Source organism: Lathyrus oleraceus, chromosome 7 (genome assembly GCF_024323335.1).
Source record: "Lathyrus oleraceus cultivar Zhongwan6 chromosome 7, CAAS_Psat_ZW6_1.0, whole genome shotgun sequence".
NCBI classification, from domain to species: domain Eukaryota; kingdom Viridiplantae; phylum Streptophyta; class Magnoliopsida; order Fabales; family Fabaceae; genus Lathyrus; species Lathyrus oleraceus.
The window spans coordinates 305,420,985-305,439,761 of record NC_066585.1 but is presented as its reverse complement, the minus strand read 5'-3'; the positions used below and the strand labels follow the sequence as shown (position 1 = coordinate 305,439,761).

General features: G+C 35.8%; 1 protein-coding gene across 2 annotated transcripts; it reads right to left on the bottom strand.

Annotated features, from left to right (window-relative positions):
- Positions 1-2,434: 2,434 nt before the first annotated feature.
- LOC127100528 (MAR-binding filament-like protein 1) lies at positions 2,435-8,826 on the bottom strand. 2 transcript variants are annotated; one of them, XM_051037744.1, is made up of 5 exons: positions 8,458-8,826; positions 7,262-7,462; positions 5,865-5,908; positions 5,610-5,750; positions 2,435-4,419 (listed from the first exon to the last, which is right to left on the bottom strand). In XM_051037744.1, the coding sequence occupies exons 1-5, from the start codon at positions 8,717-8,719 to the stop codon at positions 2,698-2,700; spliced, it is 2,370 nt and encodes a 789-aa protein (XP_050893701.1). In that variant the 5' UTR covers positions 8,720-8,826; the 3' UTR covers positions 2,435-2,697. The 2 variants fall into 2 exon arrangements, with proteins under 2 accessions (XP_050893701.1, XP_050893702.1); XM_051037745.1 differs by lacking the exon at positions 7,262-7,462.
- Positions 8,827-18,777: the final 9,951 nt, after the last annotated feature.

Sequence of the window (18,777 nt, the reverse complement as noted above, 5' to 3'; positions counted from 1 at the left end):
TGATTACATAATTATAAAAGGTACGCATATTCATACATGTTTTCCTCACAAACTCTTTTCTCTCTGTGACTTGGATACTCGAGGTCTATAGGGAATAATGGTAAAATTTGTGAACCTTGGTTAGATGATGAAATAAACTTATATACTATATTTTCATAACTGTCGATAACAGTATTCTCTTCAGCACTCGACACATACACAATTATGTGGCCTTCTGTCTTCTACTTTGTTTCCAAGCGTTGGTCTTTGAATTGTCTCTAAAATGCTCTTATTGTTAAAAACTGTCTTTTTAACCTTTAACCACCCTTGTCGAAGGCTTTCTCTGTCGAACTCCGCAGTGGTGTCGACATGTTTCTAAATTGCCTAGTTTTTTACCTCAAAACATACTAAGTCCCAAAACACCTGAAAAGCAAGTCGAACTCACCACTTTTACATCACACATTCGTGTCAAAATGTTAACCCACTGCAAACCTTTTCTAGATTTTGAACACGTTTTAGAGAGAGAGAGAGAGAGAGAGAGAGAATCTAATATTATGGATCTGGTTCTGAGACTTTTCCAAACCAGACTTAATGAGTATAGTGTAGTGTCGAAAATCACAGGCTAACACTAAATTTATAAAAAAAATGTCAAATTTCTTGACTTATTGTCAAAGTGTGTTAAATGTTGTCATGGAGTTAATCGGAGATTAGAATCTAGACATATGATACAAAGATCGAAATTTGGACCAAATTTTATTTAAAAAATGGGGGTGTCACGATCTTGAAGTGATTTTGTTGTAGATAACACATATGGTTTTTGAAATCCATAGTATAAGAATGATATTTTGGAGTTTCCATAAAATGTGATCACTATATGAAGTGTAATGAACATCACCCATAAGTTATACTATCTTTGTTCGTAAATTATAAGACCTTTAGTATAATGTACAATGAAATTAAGAAAAAGGGATTGCTCAATGCACCTTTTAATGGTGCTCACACACCTCTATAAAAAAATCAACAGAATCTCAAAAATACGGATTTTTACACCCGAACGCACTTAAAATATCTACATCTCTTTACTTTTTAAGTGAATCGCTTCCATTTTATAAAAGAATAGTCTCGATACAACCCCACTATTTTTTAACAAAAATGAGATGAATGTCTCAATTATGAAGTATTGTGGTGTATTTTGAGTGTGTATACTTCCCGACTAATCACTAGGTTTTTGGACATTATTAGAGGTTTTTGCATTAGAACTTATCTAACACTTCAGGCAGTGTTTGATTTGTTTGTGTTTTTTTGCTTTTAATCTACGTATTCTCATAAATAATTGCAAGAATGTTAACTTAATTCTACTGTTTCATGTATTCGAACTTTAGAAACATGGTTGGGAGACTAATATTTTACTAACTTTATTAATAGTTGTTATTTAATTTTCTTATATTAACTCTATTATATCCAAGTTTTAACTTTTAATATTCATAAACAATAGTGACTTTTTAATTCATTTTTATTCATTGTTATTTTATACATTTTTGTTCGTTGTTATTTTACTGTTCCCATGTTACTATAAATTAATAAATAAAAATTTCTTTTTACATCATTGAAAAATTATTGTATTTGAGATCAGATATATCAATAATTTAATAATTTAAAAAAAAAATTATTTATAATAGTGACTAAAGTATAGAGATAAAAAAATTATCTTTTATTTTTGTTTTGCTAGTTTCTTGTCGAGGAAATGCCAACACTATGATTTTGATAAGGATCTTGTCTATAGAGTTGGACAATCCGTTGATTTGGATTGATATTAAGTTCAAAACTTAAATTTGAGGTAAATTGTCGTTCTATTCTAAAAGTTCAATTTCGACTGATGTGATTTAAATTTTTGACGGATTCAATTAAACTATTTGATGGATAAATTAGATGAATTTAATCGGTTTAATATTTATTGTGCTAAATTCATAAAAATGACTCATTATTTTATAAAATTTATAAACATTCCTTATTTTTTTAATTAAAAAAAACAATCAAAATTTTAGAATAGCACAAAGAACTATTTTGGTATTATTGAAAAAAAATTATTATTGCGAGATAACATTTTTAATATTATTTGACATAATTTAATTATTATTATTATATTTTAAACCACAAATAAAATAACATTTAAAATTTCATATTACATTCTTGTGAATGCACAATACCACAATTAGATTATAAAAATAATAATAGTTTGACAATATTATGAAGCACATTTTTAGAACGAGTCAATCCTATAATAATAAAAATAAAATAAATAAATGTTAGTTGAATTCAATTTTTGACGGATCCAAAATAAACATCTAAATTCGATCAAAGCAATCACATGTATAATGCCTTTGGATTATATTATACTCATGCTAATGAGAACTTTTTCATCACATGCTTGGAAATGATCATACATAAAAAATAGTTTGGAAAATGGAACCAAGTATTCTCAATTTTTTTCTTCAGGTTATTATGAAAATTATTACAAATCAACACTCCTAAAAGTTTAGCTCAGCAATTCCTACTGTGTTATTTCATTTGTACAATACTATTGCAACATGAAAACTTATCCAAAGTGAATAAAGTGCAATAATATCAAACTTCCTTCCAAATAATTTATCACAGAATATCATTCTCTTCAATCATGATTTTATATTTTTTTTAATACGAAGCTCTCGATTTTCTTGGTTATGAAGGGTTAGTCTTTCTTCTTCGAACATTCTTCCGCACACTTACAGTGGCTTCTTGGGTTTCGCCTTCATCTTTTTGTACTCGCTGCTCATTGTTAATAACAGCTTTTGATTTTGAAGTACTGATCTGACTTCTCAACCGCAATATTTCACCCTTGGCAGAAGCCAATTCGTCTTCCAATTTCTTCCCTCTGCTCTCTAAACTTTCTCTTTCTTTGCCAAGTCTGGTGATGAGGTTATGAGCATCTTCAATGTTTTCTTGAGCTTCCTTGCTTGCATTTCTTTGTTCTGTAAGGTACTTGGCAAGAACCTCTTTCTCATTTTCCAGGCTAGAAATAAGAGATTTAGACCCTTCTAGCTCATTAGAAAGGATCACCGAGTTTCGGTTCATTTCATCTAGTGATTTGGTAGCTTCCTCGAGATCCATTTCAATAGTTTTCCGCGACTCCTTGTCCTTCAAGACTTGCTTCTTCAAAGCTTGTAAATCTTTGTTCAAAGAAGTGACTAACTTCTTTTCTTCCTTCAAATCCTCTGATGTGGCTTCAGCCTTTTTGTAGATCTCAATTAATTCTCTTTGTAGAGTATCGCGGTTTTCAAGAGTAGCAGTTAGCTCATGGGATGTACTCTGCAGCTCCGCTTCTGCTTTCCTCAAATGTTCCTTTACACTCGTAAGCTCGTTGGCCAGTTTTTCTGCCTCGAGATTCGCATCATCAAGTTTCCGCTGTAGTGACTCCTTAACTTTGGTGAGCTCGGCTGAAAGGTTAGAGACTTGAAGCTCAAGCTCTTTGCGCAGATTATTTGACTTATTTAGCTGTTTTTCCAGTTCGGAAGAGTCATTTCTTGAATTTTCAAGATTCTCCAGAGTGACTTCAAGTTCATACTTCAAATCATTCACTATTTTAGATTCATTCTGCAGCGACTCCTTCAAACCTTCTCGTTCTTGGATCAAATCAGCGATGATTACCTGGTTTTTGCTCGACTCATTTAGGGCGAGTTCAAGTTTATCCGTTAGCAGATGAAGCTCGTCTTCTTTTTCTTTTAAAACCTTAGCATCCAAAACAGTCTTCTTTTCAGAAGTTAACTTTAGGTCATTGTAATCCTTCTCCAATACATCATATTCGCTCCTAAAGTTATTGTTCTCGAGAGTTAAGGCGTCAACTCTCGAATTTAGTTCAATCAACAAGGAATCCTTTCCTTCTAGTTTCTCTTGGCTTTTCAGTATTTCATCTTTCAACCCTTGAATATGCACAAGAGCATTGGATAATTCATTCTTGGTTTGGTCATAGGTAGAATTCAAATTCCTCAATTCCAACTCCTTATCTGCAAGGGATGAATTCAGATTCCAAACGGCATGTTCTTTATCCTTAAGGTCTTCACTCAGCAGATCAATTCTTTTCTGTAAAATTTCAATAGATTCTACTTTTTCTTTCAAATTGTTTTCAAGGTCTTTCTTAGCCGTATCGGTGTTTGAAAGGTCAGTTTCAAGCCTGTCAATTTGAAGTTTAAGCTCGGCAATCAAACTTTTCTCGCTTTTTAGCTCCTTTCCCAAACCGGTGACAGTACTCTTTGTAGAATTTAGTTGATCAATCAGTGCATTCTGCTCTTCTTTTGCTTTTCCAAGTAGCTTGGCTTGCTCCTCCTGTTCATTTGATAACTTCAATTCGTAATTCCTCTTCAACAAAACAATCTGCTCTTCTTTTTCCTTCAGTTTGTTGTTCATCTGTGCACATTGGCCAGTAAAATTAAACATAAATACTATATATCTTTCTCCGAAAAAATACCATCTAAAATCAAACTAGATAAAAAAGACCAATAATTGTTAAAATTGGACTTCAAAATTGTAAGCAAAGCTCAAAATAGTCCCTCATTTTTTCAAATTGCCAATACATCTCTAATATTGTAAAATGCCAGTCAAAATAGTCCCTCTACTAACTTTGACAGTTAACAATGAGTGTTAACCAATGAAGCATGGATACTCTAAAATCTATGACGTGTCGTCTTCGATACGTACCGATACACAGATACGTCACCAATACGTATCAAAGGAGTATCCAAATTTTTTATTTAAAAAACTAAAATTTCCGATACATACCGGTATCACAACGACACGTCTCCAATACGCTGCGGATACGGCTAGTTTATACTATTCATATTTCTAGAACATGAATAAATCTTCCTCAACCTTAATTCTTCTTTTCTCAACTTTAATCACCTCATCACTTTCATTTTTCTACAACAAAGAATCAAAATTTTCCTTTAATTACTTTTCTCTCAACTTTAACTATCTTTTTTTTCTTTCTCATAATTCCTTTACCAATTACTATCAAATTTTGCAAATTCAATTGGTTCTTGTTATAGAATGATTTAACTAATGTTTAGTTTTGATTTTTTTTGTATGTATCTTAAATGTGGCGTATACTAGATTTTTCAAAGACCGACGTATCTCCGTATCGGATACGTTTCGTATCCAATACCCTTATCATATCTGTGTTTCATTGACATTAATCAAACATGTGCCCCTTCCATGTTAAATTTTACCATTAATTAGTAAATGCACAATTTCAATTACTAACAAATTTGTCTTTTAGACAACCTAAATTTCTTTCGTACATTAGCCTTCAGCGAATTGGCAGAGCCTCTAACAATAGAAATTAACAGAGAGACCATTTTGAGTTACACTTTCCAATTCCGGAGATGTATTTGCCAATTCGTAAAAATGAGCTTCTATTTTGACCAATGTTTACAATTACGAGAACCAATTTGCCTATTCACTCCATCACCGTCCCTCTAGAATTACGAGAAAGGGAGGAATAATCCCTCATTTCCCTCTTTAACCATATGACTTTACTTAGAAGGGAGACATTCCTCAAAGGCCCATACATGTGATAAATAAAGTACATAGAAGCTTACTGTTTCGATTGTTGCAACAGCAGCAGACTTTTCTTTCTGAGAGAGTGCATAAAGAGCACCCAATAGACCAGAAGATACAATTCCAATTCCATTCAGAAGAGTCACTAAGGAACTTGATGGTTTCTGCATTTCAGGTGCTGTCTGTCCATAGAAGCATTAAGTTTAGAATACATAAACATACAACCAAAGGACAAAAACAGGCAAAAATTTAATTTAATATTCAAAATTTGCATCAGAATTTAACAGCAAACAAACCTCTGCTTGCTTTTTATCCTCTGTTATCTTCACCTCACTTTCTTCTGAAAGTAGAATGGATAATTACAGTTACTAAATATAAGAACCCTGTGATACTATCTGTCCTAAGCAGTTTGAGAATAGTTGCAAATTATAGTCCACATCCCAATATATTAAATATGAGAAAATAATATGCATTGCAAAAATGTGGTGTCTAAAATTTAATTCTTCCAACTAACAAAGAAAGGACCCCAAGAATGCATGCAATTGCAAATACATAAACAGTCCCGAAAGGAAAATATGGAGATCTCCTTTTGACATACTTATGGAGCTCTAATAGTATATCGCAATATAGCACAAATCACAATCGTGAATTAGGGTTACCAACTTGTAAGATGAAGAATGCCTCCCACTTAAACAACTTTTCAGGTCATATATATGGTAGCCCAACGGATATTGGATAGACTTTAATACCATATTAAAATTTGGTTTTGGTTTGTATCTAACTCAAATCTTTACAAAAAAATGGCTTGTAAGGTGCGAGATGCCTCCAAAAGGGCGCACCATAACTTAATGACAGAGCATCTCTCAAGTATAAGCCAGAGCATGAATAAAAAAGTAATACAACAACAACAACCACAACCAAGCCTTATCCCACTAAGTGGGGTCAACTACATGGATCAACTTTCACCATGATGTTCTATCTAGGACCACTACTAATACTAATTAGTTTGGTTTGCTAGTAATAGTTACATCACCCGTCCAAATTATGTGTCTGATTTAGATCTCTCTATCAAGTTATAGAAATGGTATAGATACTTACATGTCTATTAACATTACCAATTACCATATAATAATCCGCACACACTCAACTTTTACAAATTAATGTAACACAACACGAATTTTTTTAATGAAATCCAAGCGAATCCTCTTAGTGGACAATCCTATTTGAGGCTGATAGAGCAACAAGAGTAAGACCTCTCTTCAAAGGATTTATTTTTCACAAAGGGTCGAACAAAAGAATTACTAGTAAGGAATAGCTTTGTGCACATTTTGCTCACTTACGGACCTAGACGAACTCTATTAGGTACACATGACTTAGTTTGCAATAAACTATGAAGCACGAATATAGACATGGGCATCGGCCACGGGACAAACACTGCTAATGTTCAATATATAGGACATTGACACATCTATATATATATCAAATTGAACTTGAATATCATCTATAAAATATCTAAATTTAGAATCAAAATGACTAATAAAATGTTTTAAAATATACTGCACAAATGCTTATTTTAACATTTTAGAATGTTGACAAATATATAAAAAGCAAAGAAACTGTTGAAGACTAACTTTCAAACTAAGTCATCATCAAACTACAGCTAAAATCATCAAGTAACCAATCAAAGAGGTACCTGGATTTGCAGAAGCAGGTGAAGATACAGATGAGGAAGAGACAACGTCTGAGAGGGAGACATTGAGACTTAAGGTAGGCAACGGGACATCGTCGGAAAGCATACGTTGTCTGCGAATAGAGCGGAGACGTCGACTGCGAACAGGGTCCCGAGATGAAGGAAGCCGTTGTCTACGAACACGAGATGAAATGAAGACGAGGACTGGAAAAAAGGCAATTATGAGACCGGAAATGAAGAATCGAAGATGGGAAATTGGGAAAGACAGATGAAAAACCAAAGAAGATGAAGACTTCTATACAAGGGACATATCAAATGCCAAACTAAAATACTGTTTTATAACTTTTAAAAGCATTTTTTGTTTGTTTCTGTTTTCCTAAAACAAGTAGTTGTGTCTACTCTCACTGGATCAAAAGAGTGTCAGGGGAGTGTTGAAGCCAAGAACACGTGTAGAAAGAACGTGAATGTCCAACCCACACCAACGTGGGCCAAACATGCGGATAATACGCCTAAACCCAAGTGTGTCATGCTTCATAGACGATAAATAATACTACCTCCAATCTCTAACTACATGGATCAACTTCCACCATAATGTTCTATGATCCAAGACCATACTCCTATCCAAATCGTTAATCTCGAGATCTTTCTTAATAACTTCCTTTAAAGCTTTTCTAGGTCTTCCTCTATCTCTAACGATTTGACTCCTCTCCATCTAATCTACTCTCCTTACCACAGAATCTGCACGCCTTCTCTAAAGTATATAAGAAAAAATCACAATCATCACCAAGACCAAGAAGCTTATTTATTATATAAAGTTGAAATCTTATCCATCATATACCCTTGGCATCAAATACTTCATACACATTAATTGAGCTTCTAGTAAACATTTTGAACAAAAAATGTTACTATTGTTAGGGTATAAAAAGAATTCAAAGCAATTAATGCAATTGAAAAATGAGACAAAAAACCAAATTTTTTGTTAAAATAAATGCTTGATATGTAATAATGTCATAATAATGGAAATAGATCGACTAACCTAACCCTAGAACGAGATACACTCTCCCTCCCCATCATCGGAAACATTGATATGAGAATCTCCCCAACCCAAACATGAAAATGTCATAATAATAACAATAATAATCAATTGGTGCATAAATAGAAAATAAAGTAATTTGAAGATTGAAATGGAATAAACATACTTGGGGATGGAATGATTCCTTCAAGAGCAGGGGCGGCGTCGAATTGGAGAAAGGGAAGAACAACGACACCCATGAAAAGAAATGTCCTTTTGTTGCATGTTGGATCGTGGTGATGGCGAGAGCAACAGAGAACGGGAGAACGAGGGTTAGCGTTTCGATGACGACGAGAAGAATAAGAAGAAGAAGAAGAAGAAGAAGGGAAGGGAAATGGGTATAGCAGCGGAGAGTGAAGTGAGGTAGTCGCTGCTCCTACAAAACCCATCTTTTCCTTACCGATTATGTCGCTTGTCACCGCGCCACATATACACACACTTCCAACCAACTCATGTTCTATGTGCTTTTCATGTGTGGTTCTTGTTTCTTCTCTACTACCACTTTTCAATCTTTTATTTATATATATATATATATATATATATATATATATATATATATATATATATATATATATGAATGAATAGTAAGTAAATGAAAAGTGTGAAATTTGATCTATATTCAACACACTCAAGTGATTAAGAAAAATAAACTTGATTTAATCCACATTCAAGAAACAAAAATGACAGAGGTGGAAGGTAAGATATGTGAAAATATGTGGCGTTAAGATATCTGATATTTGAATGGGACCAATGATATTTACTAAGCAGACATAAATTAATGATGAGCATTTCATAGGAGTGGAAGGTAGGTGGAGTTATGAAGGGATACAAGTGGAAATTGTGAATGTGTATTTTCCTTGTGATTTGGTCGACAAGAGAAGATTATGGTTTAGATTGGGTGAGATAATAAAATCAAAACCAGAAGTAAGTTGGTGCGTGATGGGTGAACTTAATGCAATTTGAGTGGAGTCAGAAAGAAAAGGTGTTTGTTTATTTTTCAGAAAAGGGAAGATGATAGAGTTTGATGAGTTTGTTTTGGGTGCAGAACTTATAGATATCCCACTAAGGGATATGCGGTTCACTTGGTCGAATCTTAATGGTTCAACCATGAGCCGAATTGATAGATTCCTATTCTCAGAAAGTTGGTTACACATTGGCGGAAGTGTGATCAATGGTGTCTAGATAAGGGGCTCTTTGATCACTGTCATTTAATGATTTCTAATAATTCATTGAACTGGGGACCGAGACCTTTTCGTATGTTCATCTGTTGGAGAGAACTAGAAGGCTATCACAAGTTTTTGGAGGGCAAGTGGAGATCATTCGACGTCCAAGGATGGGGAGGATATATATTGAAAGAGAAAATTAAAATGATCAAAAGAAATCTTAGAGATTTGAGTGAGAGTCATATGGAAAAAATGGATGGTAAAATTGAAGAGGTGAAAAAGAAAGTCAACGAGATGGATATTAAAAGTGAAGTATCAATGCTCACCCATGAAGATGTCTTAACTAAAATGGAGGCGTCAGTTCAACTATAGGTGTTATCAAGACTTAAATCTAGCATTTTATGGCAAAAGTCCCGCATGAAATGGCTAAAAGAAGGGGACAAGAGTACAAGACTTTTCCATAGATGTGTGGTAAATAGAAGGAAAATAAATGAGATTACTTGTATAGAGACACAACAAGAAAAATGGATTGGGGTTTAGGATATAAAGCAGGGAGTTTTTGAACAGTTTTCTGAGGTTTCTACGGAAAAGTCAGCGAATAGACCGGTTTTAAGAGATTTTGAGTTTAAAAGATTGGTTTGAAGGATAATTTATGCCTTATAGTGGAATTCATAAAGGAATGGATTAAAATAGTAGTGTGGGAGTGTGATAGTTCGAAGAGTCCTGGGCCATACGAAGTAAACTTTGGTTTCATGAAAGAGTTCTTGGAAGTGATTAAAGACGACTTCTACAGATTCATTGTAGAGTTCCATTCAAATAGTAGGTTGGTTCGTGGAGCAGACAGTTTCTTCATTGCATTAATTCCAAAGATTGAGAACCCAATGAAGCTGAAAGATTTTCGGTTGATATCGCTCATAGGATCTATGTATAAAGTGGTGGCGAAGCTTCTCGCAAACAGACTGAAGAAAGTAGTGCATAAGGTAATATCTTAACCACAATTTTCCTTCTTAAATGGTTGTCAAATGCTTGATTGCATTGTTATTGCGAACAAGTTATTTGACGACGCTAAGAGAAAAAAATAAATAAGCTCTGGTATTTAAAGGCAACTCTGAAAAAACGTATGATTTGGTGGACTGGAAGTTTCTTGATTATATGATGCAGAGAATGGGATTTGACGGAAAGTGGCAATGATGGATCTCTGAATGTTTACATTATGCTTGTGTGCCAGTTATGATAAACGGAACTCCTCTGAAGAATTTCCAATCGGGAGAGTGTTAAGGCAAATTGACCCTTTATCCCCATTTCTATTTTTGTTAGTAGTTAATGGTCTCAATATAATGATGATAAAAGGGAGTAGGAATGGACCTCTTTAAGGGATACCAAATAAGGAATTGTGAGGTTATTGTCTCTCACATCTAATATGCAGATGACATGATTGTGGTAGGGAAGAGAAATTGGAAGAATATTTTGGTGATTAAGGAAATCCTACAACTTTTTGAATTAGTGTCTGAGCTGAAAGTAAACATCCATAAAATTTCCCATATTGGAGTCAATATACATGGATCTTGGTTGGAAGAGGCTTCGAAGGTACTACATTGCAAGGTGAAATCAACATCATTTACTTACTTGGGTTTGTCAATCGGAAGTATTCGTCGAAGGGTGAGTGAATGAAAATCGGTGATTGGGACACTAAGAAGAATGTTGTCTTCCTAGAACAATACTCCCCCCGTTCCTTTTTAAGTGTCAATTTCTTGTAAAAAAATTGTTTTTTTTTAATTGTCACTTGCAAAATTCAAGGTAATATTAATTGCAATTTTGTCAAAATTACCCCTAGGTAATTATTATATATATATATATATATATATATATATATATATATATATATATATATATATATATATATATATATAGAGAGAGAGAGAGAGAGAGAGAGAGAGAGAAAGTAAAATGAATGCAATAAATAATTAAGGGTATTATAGGTAAAACAAGAATTATTATTTGAAAAGTAACCATAATGATTAGCTTCCTTGGTATGTGTAAAAAGTAAAAAAAAAACATTTAAAAAGGAACGGAGAGAGTAATTATCTATCAATAGGTGGTCGTATTATCCTCTTGAAGTATGTCTTATTTGCCTTACTTGTAACACCACAAAGTCGATTAAATTATTTAATTTAATTGCTGCAATTTATGTTATTTAATTATTTGATGTTGGTAGGGGTGTACGTGGGTTGGGTCAACCCATAAAACCCGGTCAAACCCAACCAAAAAAATAAAAAAAGTGGGTTGGATCAGGTAATTAGGTGAATATGAGTTTAAAAACTAAAAAATCCATTAAAAAAATTGGATTTCGGGTAAAACCGGACTCAAACCCAAAAATCCCACTAATCCACTAATCAAATATTTATGATTATAATTTAAATGATTTTGATGAATATTAACTTAGTTGTTGCAATTTTAGTCTCTTAATATACTATTTTAGTGAACCATGACTTTAAATAATTTTGAATGTTTTACTATTTAGTTATTTTGATACTAATACTACAATTTTATGTTATGCAACTTTAATTTATTGCTAGTATTTTATGATAATTTTTAGTAGTTGATGATATCATTTATTATTTTATGATGCTAAAAGATAGCAAAAATAGGTTATCTATTGTTTTTTAAGATTAAAATGTTGAGTAATTTTTAAGAAAAAAATATGATGGCTCATCATTTAGTAATTTAATATTAATAAAACAGAAAAATTATTTGGACAACCCACTGTCCAACCCAACTCAACATAAAAATTAGTGGGTTTGCCCAAATCGGTCCATTGGTGTAATGAGTGATTATTTTATCTCATCCAAATCGGAGTATCGTATATAGATTGGGTATTGAGTTTGGTCAAACCCAACCCAAACCGGACCACGTACACCTCTAAATGTTGGTGTGCATTAAAATAAAATTATATGATTATATATTGTTAGGGGTGTAGTGAAAATAGTAGGGTGTGGTGAGAAGGTAGAATAAATTAGAAAATAATTATAATAATTAGATTTTTTAATTATTATTAGAAATAAAATAAGAAAATTGGTGAAATATGAGATTTGGACCATTGGTGTGAATTACGAAAAATATATGACAAGAGGAGAGAAGTTGAGAATAAGTTGGGCAAAAACTGTAATTTGAGAAGATAGTTAGAAACCTTATAAATTCTAAAAGTTGGAAGGAAGTTGGGTTTTAGATAACCATTTGACAGTACGTGAAAATAAGAGGCAAAGAAGAACAAGGGCTTGTGGGAAGGAGAGCTATGATTGAGAAGAGGAATCCATAGTAGTTGTTCAATTCGTCATTATTGCGGGAAATCTAAGGTAAAAGGGGAGAAATGGATTTGACTATGGGTGTATTGCATGATAGGATAGAGAAGAGTCTCATTAGGAATTGTGTAGATTCTATTATGATTTATTGTTGTTGTGAGATAATATGAAAAATTGGTGATTGATTGTATTGTTATGTAATTTTTGTGATTGAATTCGTGTATGTACGATTCTGTTTATGAGTATGTGATTCTATGTCATTGTTAGAATTTTGAAGCTTTGAGCATGAACATGAATTTGATGAAAGTGATGAATGAATTGTGTGTCTAATTTTATGATTCATGATGTTAATCTGTGGGAAATTAACATGTTTAATATGATATAATTATTATGTGTCGAATTCTGAGCGTTTGGATTTTTATGGAATCGAAATTGGAGGCCTAGAAGGTTCCAATGATGAAAAAACATAGACTTTTTCATTTAGCAGCAGTTTTGCATTCTGCTGCGACTTGACAGTCGTCAGTTTCGTGACGGTACACCCGTCATGACTAGACTGATTTGGTTCAAATACAGTTTTGATCATAGCTTTAGTTTCAGGACTCGGATTGAGGCGCGGTTCGAAATATTGGAAAGATAACCCACAGAGTTACATTATGGTAGTGCCATGTGAGATTAATTTCCATGTATAAATGGTGTTTATATGTCTTGAAGTGTAGAATTGTGTGACTTGTTGTATTTACTTAATGATAAATTGATGTTATAATGATTTAATATGATCGAATATCGTGTGGATATGAATTTGACGAGGTGTTGTTGTTTGGTGTTATTTGTTAATTATCGTAACATTGATTAATTGTTGCATATTGGGAATGATGTTGTGCATAATGGTGATAAATGCATGATGATAATTTTGGTGATTATTTTGGTGATAATGTATATTATTGAGAGTCATGCATCATGGTGTATGGATTTCGGTCTAGTTTTGGTATGCTCTGGTCCTATGGTAGGGATTCAGGAATGAGTAGTTAGTTCCAGATGGGAATCAATAAAGCATTACCTATGGTGATGGTAGTGATTTTTGTTTGCTTTGGTCCTATGGTGGGGATTCAGGAGCGAGATGAATCTAAGTGCACTTATGACAACGAGCCTTTGGGGTTTGAAAAAGACCCACTTGAAACTAATAAGAAAATGCAGGCTCAAGACCCCCTAGAAGAGGTATATTTGGGCGAAGGAGCAGACTACAATGAAATGTCAGGACTAAGTCGAGACATGGTGGAACTAAAGTTGCCAATTCGACCTGGCAAGAAGCCGGTGAAACAGCTGTCATGAGGTTTGAACCAGAGATAATGTCGAAGATCAAGGAAGAGATCGAAAGGCTTCTCAGAAGTAAGTTCATAAGAATAACCAGGTACGTCGAATGGTTAGCTAATATTGTTCCAATTATAAAATAAAAATGGCACTCTTAGAGTTTACATAGACTTTAGGGATCTAAATAAAGTTATGCCTAAAGACAAATACCATATGCTTGTGGCAGAAATGCTAGTCGATTCAGCCGCATGTCATGAGTATTTAAGTATGTTGGACGGGTACTTCAGTTATAATCAAATCTTTATAGCTAAGGAGGACGTACCTAAGACAACATTTCGATGACCAAGTGCGTTAGGCACTTATGAATGGATAGCGACGCCCTTTGCTCTAAAAAACGATGGGGCAACTTATCAAAGAACTATGAACTCTATGTTTCATGACTTCATCCAGACTTTTATGCAAGTCTATATCGATGACATAGTCATAAAATCCTCATCAGAAAATGGTCATTTCGACCATCTTCAACACTCTTTTCAGAGGATGAGGAAATATGGATTGAAAATGAATCCATTAAAATGTGTTTTCTGTGTTGGTGTAAGAGACATCTTGGGATTCATGGTGCACAGGAAAGGCATAGAGATCAATCAAAACAAAACGGAGAGTCTGAGGACATATGGGGTGTAACTGAGTTGGAACTCGATGAGATCACGGGTTTCACCTTGCCATTAGGATAGATTTTTCCTTTTGTGCAATTACCTCTTTTCAGGAATTGCTTCCTTTGTATTACTCAATTTGAGCCACACTTTCCAATCAATAAAATGCATATTCAGTCAAATAATTTTGTTTTTGTTTTTCATTACCGCTTTGATTGCAAAAACATCCAATTGTTTTGATAAAGAATCTTGCATTTTAAGATATACAGGTCCCTTCCAATGCATGTTTATAAGATTGAAAGCTTGAAATCTTATTCGGAAGGATGAGTGACTCAAGTGTTGAAATCTTGACACGCCTGGGGTATGGTTTTATCTAACGATCTGTTTTGCAGGTGCTGTTAGGTATTTTCACTCACTTGCAGGTTGTGATGTGGAAGCTGTTGGTAAAGCAAATCCCCATGGGAGTCCGATCAAGGACGAATGAATGAAAGGATGACGAAGACGTTGAGACGTACGACGATCCTTGATTTTAATCAAGAAGACTCTTCAAAATCGGAAGATTGGAAAGTCTGTAGAAATCCCCACAGGGTCCAGTCAGGGACGAGAGACGATGAAGGGATGAATGAATGGGTAGAAAAGTGATGAGAAGACGTCGAGACGTCCGACGACCTTGGAATTAATCAAGAAGACTCTTCAAAGTCGGATAATTGAAAAGTATGTATAAATCCCAGGAGTACGTTTCTCGTCGAGCGCGGGGCGGTTTGGAGTACAAGATGATGGAGCAGAAAAGGTCCAGACGAGTCTGGGAATTCTCGAAAGTGGAAAGTTGATACGAGATTGGGAGGTGGATACCGTGGTTCGACGAGTCGACAGGTGTTCTGTACCAACTTTTCTCATTTCCCCTATGTAGTCCCCAAGCAGAGTTGTGAGGACTAACTCCCCAGCAGATCCAAGGTCTATGGTTCCCCTAGCCGAGTCAGGATGGTTATCCCCGGCAGGTCCAAAACGGTGTTTCCTCAGCAGTCAGGCCCGAAGGTTGCTATTCCCCGAGTGGAGCGGGTTTCAATGAAATATATCTCCAGCCGTGTTCATCCTACCAGTGGATTGGACGAGTTTCCGTAGCAGACTGATATCTGCATCCCCAGCTGAGCGTATCCTACGTGTGGATTGCATGGGTTGTCCCCAGCGGAGTAGCATTCGTTTTCCCTAGCAGGGTTTGGATGGTTATCCCCAGCAGGTGTCAGATCGATGCTTCCCCAGTTGCCAGGCCTGGAGGTGGCTGTTTTCCCAGCAGAGTATCTGTGAGCATTTCCCCAGTGAAGTCGTCAGGTATCTGTGAGGTTTTCTCGAAGCAGAGTCGGGATTGATATCCCCAGCAAGTCAAAAGACTGTATCCCCAGCATTTCCTCGAGCGGATTGGGTGCAAAGGAGGTGTTTCCCCAGCAAGGGTTACCTTTTCCCGGCAGCAGTATTATTCCCCAGCAGGGTGGAATCGGAGTATTGACGAGTTCCTCAGCAGAGTGTCTCGTGCTCCTCAGAAGAGTCCCTTGAGGGGGATGCTTTTTATGCATTCATCATGTAGAGTAAGCATAGCATGTTGCATAGAAAAAATAATAAATCGCGTAGCATTTCCATAAGTATGGAGCATTACGCAGAAAAAGATCATGCATCATTGTTGCAAGCATAGAGCTAGTCTCAAGCCGTGGTTACCGTTTGAGAGGTGGTTGTGCCAGAAAGCGAAGATGTTACTCTGTGGAGTTTAGCATCATGACGTCAGATCAGCAATGTTCCCCAGTAGTGCGATATTGGAGGGAATGTTTCCGTCGGACAGAGATGGAAATAAAATCAGAGGACGTTACGCGATCAGCGCGATTCAAGCCGTGGTTACCGCTTGAGGATTGGTTTTGTCAGACAGTGAAGGTGTTACTCCGAGGAGTCTAGCATCATGGTTTTAATCAAGGATATTCCCCAGTAGTACGATACTGGAGGGAAATGTTTCCGTCGGACAGAGATGGAAATAATATCAGAAGACGTTACGCGATCAGCGCGATTTCGGGGTTCAAGAAAAACAAGAAAGAAGATAATCCCCAGCTAAACGCGAAGTGTTTGTCTGCCAGGGTTGAATAGAGAGCAGTCGGCTCAGGGCTTGTCATCCTCAGCATGGGTCGTTGTGGCACTCCGGCCAGTTTCCGATTTCCAGATCGAAGAGGTTCTCAACAGTCAGGACGAAGAACTTGTGGCACTCCGGCCAGTTTCCGATTTCCAGATCGAAGAGGTTCTCAACAGTCAGGACGAAGAACTTGCGGCAATCCGGCCAGTTTCCGATTTCCAGATCGAAGAGGTTCTCAACCATCAGGACGAAGAACTTGTGGCACTCCGGCCAGTTTCCGATTTCCAGATCGAAGAGGTTCTCAACCATCAGGACGAAGAACTTGCGGCAATCCGGCCAGTTTCCCGGTATCCAGACCGAAGTGGTATCCAGACCGAAGTGGTATCCAGACCGAAGAGGTGTTCGGACCAAAGTGGTGTTCAGGCCAAGAAAATGAAAAAAGCAGAAAAATTTCGGGGTTCAAGAAAAGAAGAAAAAGAATAATAATCCCGAGCGGATGAGTGGTGTTCAGGCCATAGTTATCCCTGCGTTACCATTTATTTTGGTATCCAGGTCGACGTTGTTGTTTCGGTGATCAGGCCAACTTTATCCGTACCAGACGGATTTTTCTTCAAGATTGTTTCTTCGCCGGTTCTGACAGGCGTTGTTAATTATTTTCCCATCGGAGTACAAATTGTTCGTCTGTTCTTGGTATTCAATCACTCTTCATCCTGATCATCTGAAAGCCGAGGCTATTCATATCGACAGATTCACAGTGGATTGAATAGGGGCAGCTGTAACACCTCGAAATTTGCCCTCCTCTCTTGGGACTAGCTTAACATATTGCATTGCATTTTTAGGTCATTAGGCATTGCATATTGCATATCATGTGGTTACATTGTGCAAGCCATTCTCTCAAGTCTTGATCAGAAGATAAGAGGTCAAGTGCAAGCTAGGGTTTCATTGGACTGGTTAGCAATCATCTGAGGATGTGGAGGTCCAAATTGGGGTTTCATGATTCTCAAAAGATATTGGTCTTCATCTTGTTCAAAATGATTCATCATCATCATCATGGTTTGACATCATCAAGTGTTGATCAAGATTCCTTGAGATTAGGGTTTTGACCTCTGGTCAACCCTAATCAGTTGCATTGGGCCAATCAGGGCATGATCAGGAGATGGGGTCTATGGTGGATATGGGGATCATCCCATGGTTTTATGGAGCTTATTGAGGCTAGGGTTTCATCCTTGAGCCATTTCATCAGGAGATTGGAGCTCAGATTGATCAGTACATGGCCAAATTCATCTATCAGTTGAAAAAGTCAACTGTGGTCAACTGTGCTTAATTTTGTGGATTTGGAGGTGGGATTGAGTTGGATACACTTCATTCATGTTGGAACAAGTGTTATTTGACATGTCAAAGCTCAAGAATGAAGAAAATAAAGTCAGGACAAAAATTGCCAAAAATAGAAGGTGACTTGTAATGGGAGTTTCCAAAAATGGAAAGTTTTTGACCCCAAAATTACATGTCCAAGGAAGCTTCAAATGAAAATTTTTTCAACATGAAAGTTGTAGATCTTGGTCCCACCTTTCCAAAAAGTCCAAGAACTTGAAATTCCCATGTATGGTTGGCAAGTTATGGTCCATTCAATTTCAAAAATGACCCATAATCAGAGGGGCATAACTTCCACATGGAGTGTCCAAATTGAGTGATCTTTTTATGTGCAAACTCCATTTGACATGTACTTTCATGGTGCATAATTGGAATTCATAAAAAATGGTCAATGCAAAAAGTCAAATTTCAAGTGTACAGTTAAAAATCCAGGGGCAAAATGGTCCAACTTGAGAAATAATGTGAATTTTTGAGTGGGGATTTTTGCAACATCTCACAAATGATATTTGGAAATGGTTTGAATGCTCATAACATGTCAAGGCC